The sequence below is a fragment of the Vespula vulgaris genome, chromosome 11 (assembly GCF_905475345.1).
Source record: "Vespula vulgaris chromosome 11, iyVesVulg1.1, whole genome shotgun sequence".
NCBI lineage: Eukaryota > Metazoa > Arthropoda > Insecta > Hymenoptera > Vespidae > Vespula > Vespula vulgaris.
Window position 1 is genome coordinate 2,781,105 of NC_066596.1, and position 25,454 is coordinate 2,806,558.

At 29.5% G+C, this 25,454-nt stretch overlaps 1 protein-coding gene across 2 annotated transcripts in view; it reads left to right on the forward strand.

The window, feature by feature from the left end:
- Positions 1-25,454, forward strand: part of LOC127067776 (uncharacterized) — a 152,343-nt gene that overhangs the window by 11,926 nt on the left and 114,963 nt on the right. For both annotated transcript variants that reach the window (XM_051003102.1, XM_051003103.1), the window contains one exon: positions 983-4,306. In XM_051003102.1, coding sequence (XP_050859059.1) covers positions 1,100-4,306 — 3,207 coding nt within the window. In that variant the 5' untranslated portion in view covers positions 983-1,099. The remainder of the gene's footprint in view (positions 1-982; positions 4,307-25,454) is intronic.

Genomic DNA, 25,454 nt, shown 5'->3' on the forward strand with positions numbered 1-25,454 from the left:
ACGGTGCCTTTCAGTGGAACCAATGTCAGCCACTTAATATGCCACTTAAAAACTTCTCCTCGCTTATCTTGACGAGAGCGCGTCGAAATGGATTGAAATTATCGAGGAAGCTTAAAGATAAGATCTTTGAGAAAACCTTGGAAGATGAAACGTTAGTTGCAGTTAAGAGTTCACTATTAAACTTTTAGTTTTCTTCAACTTTCTTCGTTTCTACTAATTAACTCTTTCATTTCTGATATTTAAATATTATATATATATATGCATGTGTATTTCTATATATAATATATATAAATATAATATATGTAACATATATAACACAATTTTGAAAAATTCAAGTAATTAATTGGAAAGAAAATATAAATATATAAGTAATAATAATAAATATTATTTGTAAATATAATAATAAATAAAATGTGTATGTATATATACACATAATTATTAAAAATTATTTCAATTTATTAAAAATGATCGAACGTTTTGTTGAGAAATAATACAGAAATTAAAACAATAAATTTAAAATTAATTTTTATTTTCATTAAATCAAAAGGAATTTTAATCTATCGTACCATACTATTAGAATAAAACATTGATTAACATGTTTGATTAATCTTTTGACTAATGATTATAAATTATTTGAAATCATATAAAACATCGATTTCTTCCAAATCTCTAATTAACCAAGATTAAATTCATTTTTTTCAATCCTGTAATATTCTATATTCTATCACATTGTAAAATATCAATTAACATATCTATCTGATGACCTACATATATAATAGTCAATTGTTTTAATTAACATACTTGATTATATACATATATACGTGTAATAATGAATTAATTATATCAGAGCCTGACCATTTTATTACATGTATTATTTGTTTGAAAAAGAATTATTGAAAAGAAATTATTTATATTATTACTAAGAATTGAACGTCACATTAAATTACACCGAATCTAACTTATCTTTATATTTTCCTTTCAGAACTTCGAGAATACTTAAAAAAAAAGAAAAAAAGGGGACAACAAAAAAGAAGATCCTTGTGAAAATGTAACGAGATATTATAATAAAGTTAATTAGGATCATAAAGATCCATTCTTGATGAAGATGAGCGATGAAACGTTTGCAAAAACTTTAATCGGCGATATACCATATGCCGACGATGATGGTTACACGATCGAACAAATACCACGTTCGAGATTGGTATCGAGAATATCAACGAACGAAAAAGGAAATGTTAGAAATTCTCAAATTTCATCACGTAACTCAAGGACAATCATTTACGACAAGAGAGAGAACACGAGAAACGATAATAATCGAACGACCAATCAGAAGTACATTTATACTGAAAAAAAAGATAATGATCATCGTTTGATCGGTAAAAGGATTGATAAATTTCAAAATCCTTTAAAAAGTCGATCTAAGCAATCGCCACCAACACCGATACCATCGACACTACCACCACCACCACCACCACCATCACCACCTCTGCAACAACAACAACAACAACAACCTCAACAACCTCAACAACCTCAACAAATACAACAACAAAGTGGATACTCGAGCAGCGAGGAAAGTATAGTAAGGAATAAATCCAAAAGTACTAGTTCGGCGGATACTCAATCGGTAAATAACATACTCGATGAGTACGAGGACGAAAGAATGATCGAGTCCAGTGATGTAGGTAGTACATGCACGATGAATATAATAAAATCTCGTAACGTTGAACATCAAAAGAACAAGAAAGAAATTCAGCAACCTCAGCAATATCACAATAATAATCACAATAATGATAGGAGTATTCATCATCATCACCATCATCATCATCATCATCATCGTCAACAACAACAACAGCAACAAATAATAAAAAGAACAACGATTTCGAGCGAAAATAATTTTACGTCGTCTCGTCGGAATGAAAAAGATGAAACGATTACGAAAATAAATCGACAGGCACAAGGGAGACAGAGATCACGTGATAGAGTTAAAGATCCAACTAGATACTCCTCATCGGCCTTGACGTCGTCCTCTTCGTCACGACGAGCGTCTCCATTGATTATCGATAATATCGATCGTACCAATTCCGTGACGATGATGTCGTCGTCGTCATCGAGAACAAACGAGGATGATTTACCAAGAAAAGGTGAGGTTCAAAGGCGCGTAGACGAATGGTTGAATCAAGCCCAATTACAAAGTTCGATTAATAAGCGCGATAAACCATTAACCAGATCAAACAGTACCGCCGAACGACGTACTACCCAAAGAAGATGTCGTCAAGATCCAAGATCAAGGTCTATCGATGAGTCAACCGATCGTGCAAACAATGGCGGCCCTAGTGGAGCAGCAGGTGTTAGCGTTGCTGGTGGTAGTACGTCGAGTTACGACGATCTAACGCGAACGAATAAAGAATCATCCGAACCATCATCCATGACTAATATTTTATTTAACAAAGGTACATACAAAGATTATCTTTTGATAAAGAACAAAAGCAGACAGCAGGATTATGGATTTTTAGCATCGAACGGAGTCAACAGAAGGGATATCAGTCCGAATACGTCAACTTCTAGAATACCTCAACGTGGTTCGAGTTTCAAACGTACGACTATAGAACCGAAGGATACTAAATTATCTAATTCGAATTATACCGATAACAATGGATTATCATCCGTGTCGGTTTTATCTAGAAAGTCGTCCTTCAAGAGATCTTATTTAAACGAGTATCATATTGATCGTAACAACGTTGCAACGTCGGTCGGTGTATCTTCGTTAATGAAAAATAACGACGAGGATAATAACGGAGTTCGTTCGATAATAGATGACGAAAGAAGTAGTAAAAGAATCGACGAAGATTGGATCGTGAAAATAAAGAAAGACGGTGAAAAAGTTAGACTCGATTGTTCGGTCAAAAAGGATGAAACGTTCGATGAAACTTTGCCGAACGTTGTCCATTCTAAATCGAATCACGTGATGGTTGGTAAAAGGGATAATATTACGAGGAATGATTGCGAGGATAAGGGTAATCTCGTTAGCGTACAAGTACGTTTACCATCCTCTCAAGGTCAAATAGATTGGAGAAAACTAAATCCAAGGAAAGCACCGATACTACCTAGGAAGGACAGTGGTTCTCATCTAAGGAATCAATGCAATATTACGTTTAACGAGGCCGCTACGACAAGATCATCCACGTTCAAGCCTAACGATCGTAATTGCGTGAAATCTGTTAAATTATTGAAAAAGGATAATACGTGTGATAACGTGAAATATATTTTCTCGTCGTCATCGTCCTCCTCCTCCTCTTTGGTATCGTCGTCTAATCACGTAGAAAAGATTTACGAACGTACTTTGGAACCCCAAGTGATTTATGCTGACGATCTACGTTCGATCCTTCGGCCATCTTTACGCATATCTGCTTATGGCGAACGTACGGATACGTGTGAACTCGAAGAAGAAAATCTGAGAAAACGACAAAAGGAAGGAAGAAAAGAGGAGGAGGAGGAAGCAGAAGAAGAAGAAGAAGAAAAGGAGGAAGGTGAAGAAGAAAGAGGAGGAGGAGGAGGAGGAGGAGAAAGAGGAGGAGAAATCGAAGAAGAGATTTATAGTAGGATCGGTGAAACGAGACAGGAGACTCTTGAGACTATCATGGAAGACGATAGAAAAGTTGAAATTGTTCGGTGTAATAAAGGATCGGTGACCTTGGACGATTGGAAAACTATAGATCAGATTAATTCGATCAATTCCGATGAGAAATCGTTGGATACGATGATGTATCATCGTTTTTCGAGTAATACCAAGGTGGATAATAATAAAATGGAGGACGAGGATATGAAAAATGATTTGATAGAGATGGACGAGGGTAATTATGATCTTGACGATCGATTGTTAATAATGAATACCGAGAAAGTTTTTTCTATTGATAATAACGAGGATGATTGTTTAATGAATAAGTTCAAGGAGGAGGAGGAGGAGGAGGATGATACGCAAGATGTTAGGTCGATGATCGAGAACGATATGTCGATCCTATCTTCGAAGGAAAATAATGAGGACAGATCGAGCGTTATGGTGGTTAAAGAGAGTCTTCTTAAGAATTTACAATTTGATGCTGGTTTGCCGGCGAAAGTCGAACGTCGAAGCGAGTCGAAGTGCGGCGATCAACAAGCGAACAGGTCGAAGCGGTTCGACGATCGAGTAGAACTCGTTGAGAGGGACGAGGGAAAGGGGGAAGAAGAGAAGAAGAAGACCAGAGAAGAAATGGAACACTCGAGGCTGATGGATTTGCTCAGAAATGGCGACTACGAAGCAGTCAAATTGGTAAGTAACCTGAAAACTTTTCCTTTTTCTTTTTCCTTTTTTTTCTTGTATATGCAATATAATGAAACGTTAATAGAAATAATTTAATTGGATTATTAATTATTTTTTTGTAATAATTGATGTTATTTTGTTATTATTTTTTGATAATTGATATATATATAATTATATAATTTCGTTTTAATAATTAATGCATATTTTAGAATTTAATCAAATTTATTTTTAAGTATAATTTATGATTTGTTTATTGAAGTTTTAGAAAGTTATAAATATCGTTGATCTGTATAGATCATAACAAGATAAATAATAAAATAATAAAATAAGTTTTAAACATAGATATCATAATATATGTAAGTGATAATATACAGCATTAAATATAAAAAACTTATAAGATTATTTGAGGAAGTATGAAATAAACTGAAAATTACAATAGCTTTAATTAGTAAAATCGACGAGTTTACGTGATATTTCTCTCTTTGTCTTTCTCTTTATTATATATCCCAATGGACAATTTAATTCGCTTGGTCGATAACTTCATCGAAAAGATACGTTTGCAGGAAAGCAATTATTATATTTCAAAATGAGTCAGAATATTGTGCAGCATTGCAGTATGTAGTATAGTACAATTGTGCAACTAACAATATATATGTATTATATGTATATATAACTAGGTGAACCTTCCGATAATTACGAGTCGGAATTAATCGCGATACGTTTCATTTACCTCGTTATATCGATAGCATAATCGATTTTAAATCGGAAAACCAATGAGAACCAGATATATATATATATATATATATATATATATATATATATATAAATGTATGTATGTATGTAATATTTTTCTCTCTCTCTCTCTCTCTCTTTTTGTTTTATATATATATATATTTCTATCTCTTTTCATCGTTCTCATTTCTTAATATCCCTCTGATTGTTTTTTCTTATTAAAAAAAAAAAAAAAATAGATTAATTTTTAAACATCTTTTAATGTATAGAAAATAATTTCTCTTTCTCTCTCCTTCTTATTCTCCTCTTTTTGTTTTTTTATTTATTTTTTCGTATTTTTCATAAACAGATTAATTATTATTACGAAAATAATAATAATGTTTAGTCGAATAACAAGTATTATATAATTTATATAATAAATTAAATGAAAAATGAAATTCCCTTCTAATCAGTAAATCATTAGAAATAATAACATTAAAATGTAATAATATATAATTTCATATATATATGTAATAACTAATTTAGAAATTCCAAACTATTCTATTTCCTTTTATTTTTATATTCTTTTTAATATTCAGTTTTTATTAAAATAATTTATAATTATTAATTTCCCTCTCTTTCTCTCTTAATTTATTCACCTATATTTCTCTACATCAGCAGACTAAATTTCTTTTTATTCGTTAACCAAAATAGCTATAGAAATAAATTAACAGCTAATTATCCCTTTTGCCAACACACACACATTTTCTCTCTCTCTTTCTCTCTCTCTCTTTCCCTCTATTTTGATTTCTATCTATTTTTCCCTTATTCTTCCTTTTGAATTTACGAATAGCGTTGTCAGCGGTTTCTGTTTTTCCGGTTTATATAGGATGCATTAATCGAACGAAAGAGGAAGCAATTTTGGAAGCATAAATTGTGCCGTGGTCGTCCGAAACACGGATGATCGAATTTTGGTGAACGATAAATGCCTGTATATCGTATATATCTGTATAAATACATACATACATAAATACATACATATGTATATATATATATATATATATATACATGTGTACCTAGTGTAAACGTAGGACATCTATAGTTATACATATACACATACACACAGCCACATACATACATACATACATACATACATATATATATATATATATATATATATATATATATATATATATATATATATATAGCACGTACGTGTCCTATCGTTCGAGTTGCTGCAAATGAAATTCGATATTTTAATGCATCGTACTTTTCCAAAGAAAAGTACAAAGCTCAAAGGATATTTGCCGATCGCAAGTCTATGAATATTCAACGACGTACTTAACAATAACTCCTTTGAGAGGATTTTCGAGTGATGCTGGTTAAATCTTTGGCAAATAATCTTTTCGAAATTTTCTTCATTGGAAAATATGTATACGATATTTGCACGTACGTAATAACTTACTAAGGATATGCTATTAAAATATCTTCGAATGTATTGTTCCTCTAAATTATTTTTAATTATGAATCATCTTTTTTCTTTTTCTTTTCTTTCCTTCTATTTTTTTTTTTAAATTGTAGTTGAAATTTTCTGTAGATATATTTAAAAATAATACATTCTGATATATATATTTTTCTTTTGTTCTTTTATAAATGAAAGTTCGGAACAAAAAATATAGAAAAAATACATGACGATTATTTGGTACATTTATATACCTAATGTTTTCTTATAATATATCGAATCTGTGAACGAGAAGACCAAAACCACCGTTCTACGAAAGATTTCCCTCAGAATGGAGCATTTCATGGTGGGCGTTAATGGGACAGATTAATAAGAGGTTTTTCACGAGGTGAGCACGCTCCCATACCAACTGGACCAGCACTATGCCGTTATTTCTCGCTCAATTAAGAGCTCAATTAAGTCCGAGGGTCCTGTCGACCGCAGTCGTTCGATAAAACGTTTTGAGAGTAAGAGAGATAGAAACAAAGACACAGACAGAGAAAGAGAAAGAGAGAGAGAGAGAGAGAGAGAGAGAGAGAGAGAGAGAGAAAGAGAGATGAAAAAGATGTCCTTGATACTCCGAAATTTTTGGTGTTTTTAACAAAATTTCTTTCCTTTTTTCTTCCAATTTTTTTTCTCGTTCCATAATCTCGTCCTTCAATTTTTCTTCGAATCCCTTTTTTTCTTTTTCCATTTTTCTCTTATTTTCGTTTTGATGTAGAAATTATACAAGGATCTTTTCTTTCTTCGGTTGTTTAAAATTTTTTCTCTCTTTCTATCTGTATTTTTTCTATTCTTTCTTTTTTACTTTGTTACATGTTTCTCCATTTAATTAAGATCCGTGATCTGTTTCTCCAATTTTCTTTCTTCTATTTTACATATTTTTATAAATTTTATTATATTATATATGTATGTATATTTTTTCTTTTTTTTAATATAAATTATATAGGAAATTTCTCTTTTCTTTTTTATGGTATCTCTATCCATTAATTATTCTTTTTAATATTTTCTTTTATCTTTTTATTTTTTTTACGAAAAAGATAGAAGACCGAAGATCCCCTTCTTATTTCCATTTTATCTTTTTTGAATTATTAAAATGATCCTTTTTAGAATAGGTAACAGATCTTCTTTTTTTTAAATATCTTACACTCTTCTTTTTCTAATTCACTTTATTCCTTTTTACATAATATTTCCAACATCTATACATATTTAATCACATGGAACTTGTAAATCAATTATAAAACATTATTTCAATTTATTAAAAATAAACTGACTGATCATAGAAATAAGATCATTTTATTTAAAATAGATATTCATGAAAATAAAAATAGAAAAAGAAAATAATAATAATACTAATAATAATATAAAGTTAGAGCAATAATCATTTAAAACAAATATTCACAAAAGAGTGATAGACGTAACAAAATAATATAGAATTCACTAATAATGAAACCTATACAAAATCTTTTCAGAGTACAGTTAGTCTCAATCGTAAGTACTTGCCAAAGGCTATAAAGTGTTAACACGTGCGTGAATAGCTTCTAAAGAGTAAGTATTACAGAGAGAAAAAGAGAGAAAGATATTTACATACATACATACATACATACATACATACATACATACATACATCATACATACATACATACATACATATATAAATACATACAAACATATATATATATGTATATATATATAAAGCATTATTTAGATATCTACTCGACATTACAAAAGGGATGACACCGTCAGTCGACCACTCCTATCATAGCTCGAGTGTTCACCTGCCATGTAAAAAACATTTTAGTGTAGGTGTATGTATATTTGTGAGAAAGAAATAGAGAGAGAGAGAGAGAGAGAAGCTGCCTGTCGGATATACCTTTTCAATGGGGACACAGGCAGCACGTTCGAACGATCCATCGAACGACCCGTCGAACTTTGCCACGGACGATGAAAGAATCGAAAGGGTGGCATGCCACGTCTATTCTTTCTTCCTCTCTTTCCCGTTATACACGGATCACAGAGCTTCGTGCAAAATCGTGACTACCAGTGAATTCTCCTTCCATAAAATTTTTTTCTTTTTCTTTTTTTTCTTCTTTATTTTTTTTCTTCTTCTTCTCTCTCTCTCTCTCTCTCTCTCTCTCTTTTCGTCTCACTTTTCTTTCTCTGTTTGCAACCCCTATCGGTATTCGTTAGAAACTATCTGATCGTGAGAATGCTTTTTCCTTTTTTTTTTCTTTCTTAATTTAATGATCGAGAACCTCAAATAATGATCGAGAACATTAAATATAGCAAAAGTAAAGTATTATACTGATAGTGTTCGAAAAAGAATCTTTTTCGCGAAGGGATTTTATTACTCTTCTTAAGATTTTTTCATGTCCTATCGATATTCGTTAGAAACGATTTGATTATGTAAATAAAATTTATTTCTTTTTCCTTCTGTTTGCTCGAAATTGACGATCGACGGACATAAAATATTTTAAGAGGTGTGAATATTTTCTTTGAAAAGGAATTTTATTTCTTGAAATTGTTAAAAACCTTTCAAGATTCTTTTTCTTTTCTTTTTTCATATTTTTTCGATTATTAGATTAGGAATAAGAAAATATATTTAATGTAAATATTTAATCTTTTTTCTTTTTTTTAATTTGACGATCGAGAACTTTACAAGATATATCGAAGATAGATTTACATATTATTTGAGGAACATAGGAATTTCATTTCTTAAAATTATAAAAGAGATAAATGTGACGTATGAATTTATATTAAAAATATAACAGTCTGAGGTATGCTTTATATTGCAACACGAATACATAGAAATAAACGTAATTAAATAAGTTAGATCGTTTTTTGAAAGAGGAAAGAGGAAAGGAATTTTGTTAATTGCGAATATAATTAAATGTCCGAAAATTTCCCATGATATTCTCTAAAATATTATATTAATTAATTCTTGTTTCGACATTCTTTTGCAAACTTGACACCTACGTTAATATAACATTTTAATATGAATCACTTATAATAGAATAATACAATAATAGTACAATACGATATCAATACAAAAGAGATTATTATAACATTCATATAAATGAAATAATTTCGTTTGATGTCTTAACTTTTGTTCTTTGTTTTAATAAATCGTTAACAATATATAATATATAATAATGTATGAATGAATTAAAAAAAAAAAAAAAGAGAAAAAGAGAACAATCTCGAATGTTATCAAAAGTTGTAATGATGTTCGGGTTATATATGAGAGTGGGGGCAAATAAAAAAGAAATGAAAAAAATGGAAAAAAAAAAATTGGGTAGAGATAGAGACAGAAAGAGAGAGAGAGAAAGAGAGAGAGAGAGAGAGAGAGAGAGAGAGATGAGGTGTTCAAAATTAACAGTCTGATCCTCGTTAGAAACGAACCCATGGATAGGCCGGATTTTCTCTCGATCGAGAATTCGCGAATAGAAGAAGAGTAGAGGAAGGACTTGGAGAAGGCAAAATGCCTCTGTTTCCCGTCACGTTGAATGGAACTCGTTCGTCGAGGTACCGATTCTGGAGAAAGACCTTATTATGTACCCTCGGGGAGTCCTGCTATCGTCGACGTTGGAACGACTGAGATAGCTATATGAACCTGAAACGAACGGAAACGATATAGAGAAGGAAGGAGAAAGAGAGAAAAAGATAGACACGAACACGGTTACAGAGATGAGAGAAAGAGATAGAAAGGGACAGACAGACAGAAAAATGAACGAGAGAGAGAGAGAGAGAGAGAGAGAAAGAGAGAGAGAGAGAGTGATCGAGACAGAATAATAGAGAGAGAAAGAGAGAGAGAGAGAGAGACGAATGGATAGAAAAGTAAAGAGAGACGGATAGATAGAAAAGTAGAGAGAGATAGATGGATATAAAAGGAGAGTGAGAGAGAGAAAGAGCAATAGACAGAGAAGAGAGAAAGAATGATACAGAGAAAGAGACAGAGAAGCTGTGTGTGTGTTGAGAGAAAGAGAGAGAGAGTAGGCAGAGATACTGTATATGTGAGAGAGAAAAAGAAAGATAGATATATATAGACAGAGAAGCTGCATGAAAGAGAAAAAGAAAAAACATGTAAAAAAAGAGAAAGAGGGATATATGTATATACATATATATATATATATATATACATATAAAGGGAGAGAGATAAAGAGAGAGAGAGAGAAAGAGAGAGAGAAGAAAACCGGGCAAGCTGCATTCTGCTTCGTAACGTCTCATCTACAGCTCGCTCCCTCTTCCCTTTCGACATATTATTATTTTCTTTTCTTCTGAATTTGTATATTTCCTTTTCATGTTCATAATTTTGATAATTCAAAGCGTCTCCGGATAATTGTCTCACTAAAAATACGTACAATACGTTAAAATTAATTTATCGCTTCATTATCCTGCGTTTCTTGTTTTTAATGCAATGCATTCTTTTTCTTTTATTTTCTTATTTTTTTTCAGTTTGTTTCGTTTTGTTTCCTTCTTTCGTTTTTATTTTCAATGTACGTCTCGTATTTTTTTTTTTTTTAAATCATCCATCTACAGAGATTTTTAGATCGCGTTAAAATGGCTAGGTCGAACGTGAACATTTAACTTTCATGCTTTTTAGAGAATCGAATTGGAAGATCCATGTTGAGAGATAAAAAAAAGAAGACAGCTTATTGATTTCGAGAATAGATCTATGTATGCATTACATAGTATACATTTTTGCCAAGTATTTTTTCCCCCTTTTATCTTTTTTTATTTATTATTTTTTTTCCATATACGTCATGTATCATAACAATATTTATTAATAACAACATTCACGATACACCGTGTATATAGTACGTGTATATAGCATGTTAACGTTTAAGAGTATAATAGATTGGCCGATAATGGATTTACAAGAGCAATAATGCATTGATATAATTTGTTATCAATGAAATTATTCGAAGAATTTATTTTCTTTTTTCTTTTTTTTTTATAGAATTCAAATTTCTCACGAATTTATTTTCGATTGAATTCGATTTGACTCATTCTTTATTAAAATATTTTTACTTTTAATTTAATTTCTTTCTTCTTTATTTTATTTCATTTTTATTTCTTTCTTTTTTTTTTATCATCACGTTTTCAATGTTTGACTTTTAATAATAATAATATTTTCGTACATCGTGTAACTACATTTCTTTCAAATTATTATTTTTCTTTTTCTCTATTATTATTATTATTAATATTTTTAAATATCTCTTATATATAATAACAGATGATATTTAAATACTCTTATTTTTCTTCTACTTGATATTTCTTTTATTCGACATATTAGATTCAATCTTTCACATCCTATATATATATATATATTTTCTTTTAGAATTCTAAAAATATATATTCTCTCTTTTTCTCTTTCTATATCATCATTACATATATCATCACAGAATTTATATTACATCATTAAAATTATACATTTTAAAACAGATTAACATTGATACATAATTTTAAAAATCGCTATATGCTTTTGATGTTCGACTTATAATAACATTTTTGTACACCCTATATACACTTCTCACTCTCTCTCTCTTTTTCTCTTTTGAAAGAAGCAAGCTCGAAGTCGACTCGACTCTGCTATTCAACTCATATATAGTACCGTAACCCTGGCTTTGACTCTTAGAGTAACGTTTCATATGCTCTATACACATACACACATACATCATATAATATATATACATGTTCATATACATATGCACATATACATGCACATTAGAGTACGCTTCTCTTTCCTCTCGCGTTTTTTACTTACCGAGCTACAGATCGACGTTCGTGAGAAGGCTCATCTTCAAGACGAGAGAAAGAGAGAGAAAAGAGAGAGAGAGAGAGAAGAGAGAGAGAGAGAGAGAGAGAGAGAGAGGATTTGCTCCTAGCGAGACAAGCGATTTAACTTTCTATGATAGGTCTTTAATGTAGAGGAAATACTCGGTTACGTATATACGTATATGTATATATATTTGTGTGTGAATGCTATGGGAGGGTTCTTTACGTATCTGATGATCGTGAACGGCTAGAAAAATTTCTATTCGCTAGAAACGGATTATGATTAATGATATTTGTGATATGTAATATATCTTTCCAATAGAATAGTATTTTATCGATTTTTTTCTATTTTTTTTTTGTTCTTATCGAGTATCAAACGATAATAATGATCCTTCGTATATAATTGATTCCAACGAATTTTTATATACGTTTAAAGAAATTAAATCACAATTTGATTAGTTTAATAATATAATTTGTTAATTTAATAAGTATATATGTGGACATTATTTTTTCATTATCGTTTTATCGGATTTGTTTCTTTTTTCATTCAATTTTATCGCGAAACTTCTTTTTATGAATTTTTACATTTAATATATATTAAATTTTAATTTTGTTATTTTCATAAAGAAATATATTTTATATCGTTTTAATGGAATAATATCTTGTTTTTTTTTTTATTATAATGTATTAAATAATAATAGTAATTATTTTACCGAATATCTATATAATTTTTTTCATCATAATTTTAATATTTGCTATATTAAATCTCAATGTTTTACTGTTCAACATAATTTCTAATATTTATATTAAAATCGATATTAAATATTATCGAAAATTATAGTAAAAGCAAGGAGATAATCATGGATATAGATTTTTGCTAAAAAAATGAGAAAAAATTCATAAATATTTACGAAATAATTTATATAATAAATTCAAATCGAAGAACCTTTCGAGCAATATATCGATTTCGTCGAGAACAACAAAAAAGAAAAGAGAAAAGAGAAAAGTACAAGAAAAAAGAAAAAAAGAAAAGAGAAAGAAAAAAGAAAACGAACGAAACAAATCACAAACAACAACAACAATTCTCACCACTTTCTCTTCCATTTCAAACCAGCAAAAACATTTTTCTAATCTTTTTCTTTTCCTTTCTACCAATATACAATACCCACTCTATTTCACAGGTGAATCGTCGAATAAATCGTCGAAAATAAGATATCGAAGTGGTTTCCTTTATCCAAAAGCACATACGTGAACTTCGAACGAGTAAGAGAACAAGACGAGACATAGAAAAAGATAAAGAGAAAGAGAAAAAGAAAAAGAGAAGGACGATATAAAAGAGACTTATACCTTCATATATGATATATAAAAGGCTAGAGAAAGACAGAAGACAAATTCGTGTATACATAGACGTATACATAGATAAATTCACATGAACGCGCATAGCAATACGATGATCGAGATTTCTTTCGAGAAATGTCGTGAACTAAGAAAGAGTTGAGATAAGAGGAGTTAGGATATAATAAAAAAAGAGAGATACACAGAGAGAGAGAGAGAGAGAGAGAGAGAATGGGTGGAGGAAGTAGAGATAGAAGTCGAAGAGGAGATAGGAGGGGGATGAATAAAAAGTATCGAAAGAAGATCTCATGGAATGTTGACCTCGATAAACTATCTCTCTCTCTCTCTCTCTCTCTTTCTTTGGTGAACTTAACACACCAGAAACCTGTGGTTTCCCAGTCTCTTTGATACCTTCGAACCAGATAGAAAGAAAGAAAAGGACAGAAGTTGTAGCAACAGCGAAGGGAAGGGAGAAGAGAAAGAGAGAGAGAAAGAGAGATAGGGAAAGTTCGAGTAAAGGGTATCCGTCAAAACCAGTCCGACCTATAACAGCTTCTTTGCATCGGTTGTAAGAAGAAAGAACGAAGGCCGTTTTACTTTTGACAACTGCTAGGAGATCGTTCAACTGGCAGAATGCCATGGAAACTCCCTCCCATGAAAAGAGCTTTTGTCGTGGCGGGGAAGTCGATAGGAATCGTACGAAACTTTATTGTCTGTCCCCTTTTCTCTTTCTCTCTCTTTTTCTCTCTGGATTTTTCTTTATTTTTATTTTTATCTTTTATTTTCAGTTTTTTCCTTTTTGCTTTTTTTGCTTTTTTGTATTCTTTTTCTTTTTCTAGGATTCCAAGACGAAAAAAAGGATATTTTAATAATAGATTTTGTTCTGTTAGGATCGTATGTTAGAGTTATCTAAAGAAAAGTAATTAATGTTAGTTGGAAAAAGAAATTTTCTTTTTTCTGATAAATTTTACTTTTTTAATAGTTTATGGGAGCATGTTATAAGTAAAATAAAAAGTTTGTAATATATCTTATACGTAGAATTATGTGATTATTATATATATATGTGTGTGTGTGTTAGATATTACTATCTATTCTAATTAAATATATATATATATATAATAGTACAAAATATATTAGATATTAACGCGTAGTGAAAACATTAGAAAATCACTTTTCCTAACGCAGAATAACATTTTTCCAATATTAATTCCAATTCAAAACATTTCACGGAAATACGATAGGCAACGTACAAACACACAATGCGATTTCGATGCTTTTTATTTACTTACAAATCAATTGGATTAAATCGTGCAACGCGAGAGACGAAATTTGTTTCGAATGAAAAGAAAAGGAGAATCGTGAGAATAGGGAGAAAAAGGAGAGAAGTTAAAAAGAAAAAGAAAAATAAAAGGAAAGATAGAAAGAAAGAAAGAAAGAGATCAGCATCCCTGAGAGAGAAAGAGGATCGTTAGCGTTTGTCACTGTCATCCTAACATAGTATATATCCTCTCGAATCGACTCGTATACTAGAAGGCGGTTTTGTCATCTCATGCGAAGCCACGCTCGCATAACTTTCTATATGGGTTTGAGACACCGATATCGATGACTCTCTTTCGACGTACGATATATCTCGATCACATACATATGTACATAAATACGAAAGAAATAAATCGGATACATTCGATCTAGGAAAATTTTCCTATACTTCCTTCTCTCTCTTTCTTTTTCTTTCTCTCTCACGTTTTTTCCCTCTATCTTCTTTCTCTTTTTATCAATTCGATCTCATTTCTTTGAGATTAGTTCAGCTTTCAATTTTAATTCTAATTTTTTTTTTTTAACTATAGCCTTGCGTTGGTGCTATTTAGTTTGATAGTTTATTTTTTATTGTAGTATTCATGTATTTTATACTTCATTATATAATATATATGTGTGTATTTATATATCGATCACTTATATAGTTAGATATAATAGAAAAAGGTTAGATACATATACTTCTCTCTCGCACTTTAACTCGTCATGTCTCTCTTTCTCTCTTTTTATTACTTCTTTCAATTTATTAAAGATAAATGTAGAATATAAGAACGTTACTTTTTTTTTTGTTTTTTCCTTTTTCATAGAACATTAATCTTATTCTCAGTACACTTGATTATGCGTTATTATAGTTAATTTTAGTTTGATGTTCTTATTTTTACTCATTTTATTATCTACTTTCTTTTCTTATCTTTTTATTTTTTTAATGAAATTAATTTCAAGATAAAAATGAAATGATAAAAACCCTGCAATGAATACATAAATATATACATGCATATATATTTTTTAATGTATATAATAAATAATTTTTTATTGTTTTTGTTTCGTTCGATATTTCACACGTGTTTCCATATGGTGAGGGGTGATAAGCGATGAATAGCCAGAGTCTTTCGTTTCCCCACGGAAAATGAAATTTTCCGCGACGAAAGTTTCAGCTACGACCACGAAAGATACGAGAGAGAAAGAGAGAGAAAGAGAAAGAGGAAGAGAGAGAGAGAAAAAAGGGAAAAGGAGAGGTAATAGAAGAGGGTCTTTGAAAAGAAATGATATTTCTCCAAGGAGTAGACTATTCGAAATATGTTTAGCACGAGATGGCTTTATCGATCCTGTGCAAATCGATCATACCAAAACTGAATCCTCAAATATTTCTATCCATTTCACGAGTCATTCACCATTATTTTTTTTTTATTTCATGAAATATTTCCATTATTACAAGTGTCAATATTTATTATATCTAAAGAATATTGTCATAATAATATTATATATATATATAAAATTTAATAATATCAAATAATATTGATATTTAATCTCTTTATCGTATCATATATTATCCGTATGAAATTAATACGAATACCATTTATTTAGTAAACGTTATATTTTTCAAAAGAATTCACATACATTTAATATGACGTACTTAATGCATATGTATGCATATAATATGAATATTCATGCTGTATTCACATATAATTAATTCAACATTAATTTTTTATATCTCACAATATTTTATTTATTATTCTTTATTAATTACAATAAAATTAAATTAGATATCTTTTTTTCTCAAAATTCTAAACAAATCTTTTGATATATTCTATTATACTACTTTTCATGAATGTAATGTATATCACTAAAAACAAAACTCATTTAATGACATCCATTTTCATTGACAAAATCCATCAGAAAAGTTTGAAACTCGATTATGTGTTTTCACTCTCTTCTTCTCTCTCCCTCTCTATCTCTCTTTCTCTTTCTCTCTCTCTCTCTCTCTCTCTCTTTCTCTCCCACTCTGTTCTACTTCATATCGATAGAATAAAATACAACTAGCTTTTATGTTGTTCGTTTAATCATATCCCTGGAAAGCTATCGTTCTCCATAAAATGATAATCGATCGAGAGTGAATGAATTTTTGAACGTTACCTCTCTCTCTTTCTTTCTTTCTCTCTCTCTTTACTTCTTTCTATTTCTATCTTTTTTTATTTCTTTTTTTTTTTTTATTATTTTTTTTTCTTATTCGATTGTGTCTCGAGAGATCGCTACGTCTATGAATAATGTATCGAATCGAATAATGGATGGGGATACGATGGGGGTAAAAGGAAGTCAGAACGAAAGTTAGCTCCCGTTTAAAAAGGATTCGTAATTTGTTGAAGTATTTGTGTATGTGCATATGTATGTATGTATGGGTGTATGTGACAGTACAACGCTTCGTTGCACATGTGCATTCCATGCGGAAAGAAAAAAGAAAAGAAAGGAAATGGAGCGGAATCTAATTTTGTTTATACGTACGGATAAATGTAATAAATAAAATCTATAATGGGGGAAAATATAAATTAAATGAAAAAAGATGATGATTGATAGTAAGTGTTATATTATAAAGTTGATACAGATTGTAATTAAATAATTTCTGTTTTTTCTTTTTTATCTTTTTAATAACGTTTTCAATAAATATTGTATAATAAATTTTTAAAGAAATAATTCATAATAAATCTCATACAAAAAATAATGATAGAATGTAAAAATAAATATTCTATAATGGATTTTATGATAAATATCGTTCAATATAAATTTTATAAAAAGTTTATTATAACAATATATAATCAAATGAAAAAAACGTAAAAAATTAATACATTAATAGTATATGTCTATGTACGTACGATAAATTAAATTGTTAGCATTACTTAAAAATAATTTACGTAGATACGTATACATATATATACAGATATAAAGTATATGTAAATAGATAAAAGTAATATTATGTATAAACAAAGAAATACGTGTATGAACGTGTATAACTAAACGTAAATAATATGACATCATCATCTTTCTTGTACGCACAGGTTTTGATTGTTTATATTCTTCCTTTATTTCTATTAACCTTCGTATATCTTCTAAGCAAAACTATGCGTCATTCGTCTCGAGATGTCCTCAGTCTAACACAAGCCGTCGTCGTATGAAGATACCAACTCCGTAAGTAAGATTAAAAATTTTTCATTTATATTTCGTTCTTCGCAATTATTCGATTTTACATGTAATAAAATTAATCAAGATTCTTACGTTACTATCGTATACATTAAATTATTTCACATTAGATTATTTATATCAGCGATTAATAGATTTTATTTCAGCAGTTTTAAGAATATAGAGCGTGGACAATATACATATGTATATGTGTATGTATGTGTATATATAATAATACATTGGATTTTCCTATTAATAGGTTTAATTCGTTTCGTGTTTTATAGAAACCGTGTTAAAGGAAATTCTGTTATATGGGGGTTGTATAAGTTTATTAAGCGATGGCATATGGAAATCTTGTTATAAGAATATCGTCTTATAGAAGGGTGGACACAAATTTTTTATGGGGTTTTATCGAAACCGTACTTGTAGAGTACTGTATTCATAAGAGGATTTATTATACTAGGAAGAATAATATAAATAAAAAATAGGAGATGATGATGATAATGATGATAATATTTTAATTCAATTAATATTTTATTTCAATACAAAATCTTTTATGTAAGGTTCATATATTATATTATATTTATATACTACTTTAGTATATATTTTTTTTAAAGAATATTATATAAATATATATATATTACTACACTTCGATAATTAATAGATATACTTATAAGATAATACTTCGATTTGATTAATATTAATAATTAAAATAATTAAAGTATTATTGTATTATTCTTTTTTATATAATAAGACAATTATAAATATCTGTAGAGAATATATATTAATGAGTAGGAACTACAATGGACGATAATAATAAATCAAATACGTAAAAATTTAATAGCAATAAAAAGAGACGAGAAAGAAAAAGAAAGAGAAAGAGAGAGAGAGAGAGAGAGAGAGAGAGAGAGAGAGAGAGGGAGAAGAAAAAGTGAATGAGATAAAAATTTGTTTTATATTTTTCATACGGGACAAAATTGTGTAAGCTCTCGGGAATAAAAATAGGAGATATAAAGCATACTAAAAAAGTGGATTTACAATATCCCACGTTGAAAATGAGGAACAAAAGAGAAGGATAGAAAATATACGATAAGAAACAACGTATGATATTTATGCACTGCTAAGCGGTGTATTCTTCGTGAAAAGCGTATAGTGAAAATTTACCATACGAAAATTCTCTCTCTCTTTCTCTCGCATTAATTCGACGTTTTGCTCTTTGTTTCATTTCTTTGGTGATTTGAAGAACACGAGTTCTATACATTATGCTTAACCATTATGTTTATGTTACTGCACTCTATATATATATATACGTATATATATATATATGTATGTATGTATGCATATATAATGGATAAAGATTCGAATATAGAAAGATGGTAGGATGGTAAAATTATTTGAGATACTATTTATTTTAATATATCTATTTTTTTAAAAGCTTTTTTTTTTAATTTACTTTGATTTTTTTTAATCATTGTTTACTTTTCTTTCAATTAACTTTTAATTATCATAAACGAAATAATACAAACTTTAAATCGAAAGATGATCGTCAATACAAACGTTATAATAAAAATTGTTAATATTGATCTTATACATCCCACATATTTAATTATCTCAATTATTTAGTTTATACAAAAGAACGTAAAAGGAAAGAAGAAAAAACCAAAGAGAAAACCGAAAAACGATTTACGTAAATTCGATCATGGGAGGGAGGGTGTTATACCGATCTTTTAATTAGAACAAAAAAAAAAAGAGAGAGAGAGAGAGGAAAATGAAAAAAAAGGAAACGAGAAAGAAAAAAGAAATCTGTTAACTAAAAGTAAGTGTAAGTAAGTCTAAACTAAGCGGCGCAAATTCTCGAAAGATAAAAAGAGAAACAAAGTAAAGGAATAAAATCGCCATCGTGAAGTTATACCGATCGATACCATCTTTCGTTTTATACGTAGACTCGCAAACCAGGCTGCGGCGTTTGCACGAATTCGAAAGTTTCAACGCTTTTAAAAGAGAGAGAGAGAGAGAGTGAGAGAGAGAAAGAGAGAGAGAGTGTGTGTGTGAGAGAGAGAGAGAGAGAAGAAGGAAAATGGGGATGAAGATATCCGGTTGAGCTTTTTCCCGATTAGGTACACGAACCTGTGCTAACTCGTATCTTCTTCTCTTTTCAACATCGAACACGTTGAAAGTTGAAACGTTCAACGGAAGATAAAAGTACGAAAGTCTGTCTAAGGAAAAAAAAAAAGAAAAAAGAAAAGAGAAAAAGAAAAAAACGAGAGGAAGAAAGGAAGAAAGAAAGAAACTGATTTATTTCTACTTTTATTCCAAATTTTATTATACTTTATATTCTTAATTTTTATTTCGTTTACGTATGCGTTCTGTATGTATATATGTGTGATTATATTATTAATATTAATTTAAAATATTTTATATATATATACACGCACACATATGTGTCTGTGTGCGTGTATTAGATTTATATAATTAATACATATACATTAAGAAATATTATATTAATAAATGTTAATAGAACGTAATGATATTATTTACATCGTAGATATTAGTTGTTTGTATTCTCGCTCGAAAGTTTCTATTAACCTTCATTCGTCTTCTAAACAAAACATAGGTGTATATGCGTTGTTCTTATCGACATTATCCTCAGTCTCTACATAGACCGTCGTCGTATAAAGTACTCACAAACTTCGTTAATAAGACGTTAGATCTTTTTTCTTTTATATTAGCAAAGTTCTTATCAAAGTCGATCGAGCATACACGTAACTGCGTATACGTAACTACGTACAATAAATTCAATCACAGATTTTTATATTACATTTAGAAGAATAGTTATATTAGAAGATATAAAACAATTTGTTATAATTATTTATAATAATTATACATTTATCTATTAATCGTTATTTATTAGACGTTGTAAGTAAATCTGAATATTTTTATTGTTAAAAAAAGTTAATAATTCCTTTGAAATAGGGTATATATATATATGTGTGTGTGTGTGTACGTATAAATACCATGACGAAACGTTACCATATTTATATATTGAATATCGTAAAAAGTTTTATTATAAAAATGTTAAATATGTGTGCGTATTGTTACATATATAAAATATATGTATAGGTATAAGGTCTGTAACGAAACGTTAGCATACTTCCATATTGAATATTTAAAAAATTTTTATTAGTAAAACATCAAATATTTTTCGTCATAAATAAAACATATATATATATATATGTATATATATATATATATATATATATATATGTATGTATGTATCCAGTTTTATGACAAAATATTAGTATACTTTCGTATAGAAAATTTAAAAAATTTTTATTACAACAAAAAATCAAATATTTCTTCGTCAATAAAACTCTCATATACACACACACACACACAAAATTCATAGTAAAATATTAACATATGTAGAAAAACTGAAATTGCAAAGATTAAAGTTATTCAAAAAATAGTAAACCAAAAAGAAAAGAAACAGAGAAGAAGAAGGAAGAAGGATAAAAAGAAAATGTAAAACATTTATCGTTCAAATAACTTTTATAGAAAAAGAAAAGAAAGGAGAATAATAACAGTAATAATGATAGTAATAACAATATTCGTAGATTAATATATACACATGGTTTGATAAGAAAATTCACAGTTTCCTTTTTACGTGGCGAGCTTAATGCTCTTTGACATTCGCAGGATTTTCTCGTAGCATCTGTGTGATATTAGTGAAGTAGGAAGTAAAGCTCGGACATTCCGAAAGAAACAAAAAAAGAAAGAAAAAAGAACAAAAAGAGGAAGAAAAGAAGGAAAAAAGAAAGGAAAGAAAAGAAGAGAGGGTAGAAAAAAGAAAAGAAAAGAAAATAAATAGGGAAAGAAAAGAACATTTTTATACAACAGCAGCGTGTAAAACGATGCGGCCGGTTTATTAGTATTTATCGTGACTATACCCTACGTGCTTTAGCTTTACCTCCGTGTACATTCGAGCACGAATTTCTCCCTGGAGTGGTGGCCGATGGCCGCGAGCCTTCGTGGAAGAATAAAGAAGAGTACCGAGAGAAAGAGAGAGAGAGAGAAAAAGAGGGAGAGAACTCGTGCTTTTATCGTCCAACTTTTCCTACTACGACGACGGGAGAAAAACATTGGAGTACTTTTCGCACCACGAAAATACTTGTCCTCTTTTCGTCTCTCTCTCTTTCTCTCTTTCTCTCTCTCTTTTTCTTTATTTCAATTATTTTTTTTTGATTTAAAAAAATTGTTAAGCCTCTGCGTGCGTTTTTTTTTTAATGCTTTTTCTTTGCCTTTTTTATTCATGCCTGTCGATTAAGTTTTTCTTATCAATTAATAATATTGTTGATTATTATTAATCTTTTATTTTTTTTATTAGATATTATATCTTTAGATTTATTTTTATATTGTTAGTTTGTATGATTTTCTTTTTTTCTTTACTTTTGTTTTTAATTACCACTGACCGATTAATATCGCAGATTTACACGATTTCGTTTATTACTATTATCGATTGATTTGAATATCAGTGATTTAGATCATTTCTTTTAGATAATTGTTAAGTAACATCAATATTAATATAGTTAATTGATATTGTCGAATTAATATAATTTTGTTCGTTGATATGTCGATTGATAAAAAGAAAAACATGTTTTACATTTCAATAATCCTTTTTTTTTTCTTTTTTCAACGAAGATAACATTTGAAAGAGCAAGGTTTTTTATTCATAGTAAAGAGAGAAGATATCAGTCAACAAAAATTGTACATAGTAGTAGTTGCAGTATAGAGGTCGTTTTCATTGAGAAACATTTGTGAATGAACGTAGGAGGTTGTACGTGATGCATTTCATTCGTGTAAGGCATGTTTTATATATATCAAAATTTATCGAACATCCTCACACTTATACATTTATATCAACATTTATTACCCATATACTATAACTTACACTGTTTCAATAAAATTCTATACGAACATATATACATACGCACATACATACATATATACAAATCAAGCACGTGTTCGCGGAAATGCGAACTTGACTTGAAGACTATTTAACTTCGTTGATAAGAATGCATAAAGAAAGAAAAAGTAAACAGGACTTTTATTTCCCAGTATCTTTAGTTTCTTATCTTTCATGTTTTAATACATATATGATGCAAACAATGACTACCATTAATCTTCTTATATCGTCATAAACCACGAAATAAAAGCAAGTGAGAAAGTACGATAGTGGGAGAAGGGGTGAAAATAGGGATGAGGAGAAGAGTGAGGAGGGTAGAAAGAAGGGTAGAGTAGGGGGAGGGTTAGTGAACGGGTCTCCAAGCGAGTGTAGACACCCGTAGGATGTTGCGGATGAACGCTCGTTCTGTGGATACGCAGCTGTGGCTCTACAGCATCCACGCATGAAATCTCTAGGATTATCTCGCCGCAGGGAAGAAAAGACGTCGGAAGAAATAAATTCTTTCTCTGTGTGTTTCACGACATCTCGATTCTGTAGAAAGGAAATGAGAAAAAGATGGTATGTGTCTGTGTCTCTGTGTATGCGTATATATACGTATATGTATATATGTTGAGTTAGCATGTATTCGCGTATGTGAAGGGAAAGAGGTAGAGAGATATATAGAATCTAGTATATGTACCTCAATGATTTATTCGAAGTTAATGAAGAACAATTTTTCTTTTCTTTCCTTCTTTCTTTTCTTTTTTTCTCTTTTTGTATAGTTTATTCGTGATTAAAAAAATATTTTTACTTTTATATATATATATATATATATATATATATATATATATATATAATAAAAAATATACATGTATATATAGAGAAACTAAGAGAGGAAGAGTTAAATGATTTATGTGAATGAAATATATGATTTATGTAATCGAAATATTATGTGGACCTTGAAACATTGCGACGTTTCAATTATCAATCGATACGAATCAATTTATTTATTTAAAATGTGCAAGATAAAATCGAGAATAAAATATTAAGATCGTATATCTGTAATCGTGTTAACTCGCGAAATTTGAGGGTTGACGAGATCGTCTCGCGGTTTCATTGCAACATCCTGGATAGTTGTTGTCCATCGTGCAAAACGTCTGTCCATCTTTCTCTTTCTCTCTCTCTCTCTCTTTCTCTTTGCTTCCTACCTAGCAGTCTCCGAATTGGTTCGCGCAATTCGGAAATTGGAACGTGGTCGTGCAAGCCCCGAGGATTTACGAGTGAGCATCTGGCGTCAGCTTAATAAAGCTTCCATGGCGAATGCTTTGGACTTAATTAGCTCGTGGCTGACTACTTGCTGAAGAAGGACACTCTGAGATCTTTCTATATATATATATATATATATATATATATATATATATATATATATATATCAGTTGCTCTATTTCTCTCTTTCACCCTCCTTTTCTATCTCTCTCTCTCTCTCTCTCTCTCCTTCTGTATCTTTCTCTTTTTTTTTATTTATTAAGTTAATTTAGCCAATAGAAATTTCTATTAAATATTATATTTTACAAATCTATTAAAATATATAATATCGCATATTAATATTTAATGAAATGTATTTAAATTAAAATAAAATTGTTTCAATAAAATATATCTGTATATATTTCAAAGAAACAATAATATGAAAATATTTTTAAAAGTTTCAATATTAATCATTTATCAATTTATCATTGATCAATCTAATATCTACCTTTTAAATTTTTAATTTCTCTCTCTTTTTTTTCTGTATTTCTCTGTCTTTCTCTTTTTCCTTCCATCTTTCCCCTTTTTCGATCTATCTTTGATTCTATCTTTCTCTTTCTCTTGATCCATCGAGTTGATTAATGAATAATGTCGAAATTTGTACTATTTTGTATATTATAGTCTTGTACAACATAAAGAGATATCGAAGAGTTATTAAAAGATTTCGATATTACTATCTTTTTTCTCTTTCTAAATATCTCTCTCTTTTTCTTTCTTTCTTCCTTTCTCTTTGACCGTCTAATTTTCTATCTCATTTCTCTCTTTCTTTCTTTTTCTCTATCTATCTATCTATCTATCTTTTTCTTTTCCTTTCTGTTTTTATCTCTCTTTTTCTAATTTTCACAATTTCTCTCTCTCTCTCTCTCTCTTTCTATCTTTTCCTTCCTCTTTCTATCTTTCTCTTTCTAATTTTCTCTTTCTTTTTAGATACTTATTTCTATCTCTCACTTGTTCTATGATTCACCTTTTCTCGACTGACTTCGTTCATCCCTTTCATTTTTCCTTTCTTCTTTCTTTCCTTCTTTCTTTCTATCTTTCTATCTTTTTTTTTTTTACTTTCTTTCGTTCTTCTTTCTTTCTTTCGTTCTTCTTCAGACACATCT